This window comes from Tupaia chinensis, unplaced genomic scaffold (genome assembly GCF_000334495.1).
Source record: "Tupaia chinensis unplaced genomic scaffold, TupChi_1.0 Scaffold138060_1, whole genome shotgun sequence".
Classification (NCBI taxonomy): domain Eukaryota; kingdom Metazoa; phylum Chordata; class Mammalia; order Scandentia; family Tupaiidae; genus Tupaia; species Tupaia belangeri.
Window position 1 is genome coordinate 734,772 of NW_006197961.1, and position 1,794 is coordinate 736,565.

At 55.1% G+C, this 1,794-nt stretch overlaps 1 protein-coding gene across 1 annotated transcript in view; it reads left to right on the top strand.

Moving 5' to 3' along the window:
- NACC1 (nucleus accumbens associated 1) overlaps positions 1-1,788 on the top strand; it is an 11,809-nt gene extending 10,021 nt beyond the window's left edge. The window contains 1 exon segment of the mRNA XM_006161040.3: positions 1,532-1,788. Coding sequence (XP_006161102.1) covers positions 1,532-1,785 — 254 coding nt within the window. The 3' untranslated portion in view covers positions 1,786-1,788.
- Positions 1,789-1,794: the final 6 nt, after the last annotated feature.

The window sequence follows — 1,794 nt, forward strand, 5'->3', positions numbered from 1 at the left end:
CTTAACCCCCCAGCCCCCCTGCAAGCCCTGCAAAAATCTCTCTTAAAAAAAAAAGAAAAAAAGAAAAGAAAGAAAGAAAAGGGATTGTCACATGACCATGCCCCAAGGTGTCTCTGGTGAGCACACGCACCCACTAACCAAAAAAATAGACAAGGCTGATTGGTTTGTTTGGGGCACGGGGCGCTGGAGGGCGGCTGGGAAGCCAGTGCCAGGCAAGCTGTCTCTGGACAGTTAGAGCCATCTGGGCAGCACAAAGGCGGCCAGGCAGACCCAGTGCCTGCCCATGGTTGGCGAGGACCAGGTGTCACACACGGGATCTCCCAGTTTCGAAATTCTGGCAAATGATCCACATTTTTCAAGAACTCTGGGCCATTTAAGGCCAGTGGATCCGACATGACTGACCACACTGTTCAATTCCTGGACCCAGGCCGCGTGTGTTTAAAACACACTGAGTGTGTCTGGATGCCCGTGTGGTGAAAATCTCAGCAGGAGGGAGAGATGGAGGACAAGGGACTTTGGAGTCTCCTCTCCTCACCATATCTCTGGCAAGCACTCACCTCCTAGCCATAAAAGTTCAGGAACCGGGGAACCAGCAGTTAGCGTAATGGCTATGTCGCTGGACTCCCACGTAGTCAACCACGGTTCGCGTTCCGGACCCAGTGGCTTAAAACTCACGCCGAGCGCGTGTACGTGTGTGCCCAAGATCCCGAGAGGAGAATGGAGGAGAAGGGATTGCGGCGTGGCCATCCCCCCTGGGGGGGGATTTCTTGCTTTCTGTCTCTATGTCTCTCTCTGTCTGTCTGGCGAGCGCACGCGCCCTATAGCGAAAACCTCTCCAAAAAAAAACAAAAGTTCAGGGACCAGCAGATGGCCTAATGGTTACATCACTGGGCTCCCTGTGTAGTAAACTGCGGTTCGAGGCCTGGACCCAGCAGCTTAAAACCCATGCTGGTGAGCACACGTAACTCTATAGCAGAAATCTCTCTGCACACCGGGCGTGGGTGCATGGGTGCCCAAAGTCCCAAGAGGGGAATGGAGGAGACGGGATTGTGGCTTGGGCCATCGCCTGCTTTCTGTCTCTCTTTCTCGGCGTCTCCATTTCTCCGACAAGCACACGCACCCTGTAGCAAAAATCTCTCTAAAATGCGTAAATAAATAAAAACAAGCAACAAAGGAAGTTAGGGGACCGGTAGGTGGTATTGGTAGTTAAGGGCACTGGACTCCCACATGGCTGACCACAGTTCGAGTCCCAGACCTGGCAGCTTGCTTTCTCACTTTTCCTCTCTCACTCACTCACTCTGTTCCTGTCTGGTCAAATTTAAGTAAATAAATAAAGTTAAATCAAAATTTTAAAGAAAAGGAAAAAAAGGAAAGAAGTTAGTTCTGGGCCACCCACCCAAGCCCACCCCTCCCACACGCATGGGCAAGCGTGGCCTCCCCTTCCTCCAAGTGGAATTTGCAGGTGCAGGCAGGTGGCGGGTGCCCGAGCTGGGCCTCATCTGAGCCGCCCGCCCGCCCCCCTCCCCCCCAGACTACTGCCAGAACTTCGCCCCCAACTTCAAGGAGAGCGAGATGAACGCCATCGCGGCCGACATGTGCACCAATGCCCGCCGCGTGGTGCGCAAGAGCTGGAAGCTGAAGCTGCTCATGGCGGAGGGCGAGGCCTACACCACCTTCATCAGCGACACGGGCAAGATGGAGCCGGACATGATGGGCATGGAGCACGGCTTCGACACGGCCAGCCACGACGGCGAGGCCGGCCCCTCGGCCGAGGCGGCCCCGTAAACCCGGGCA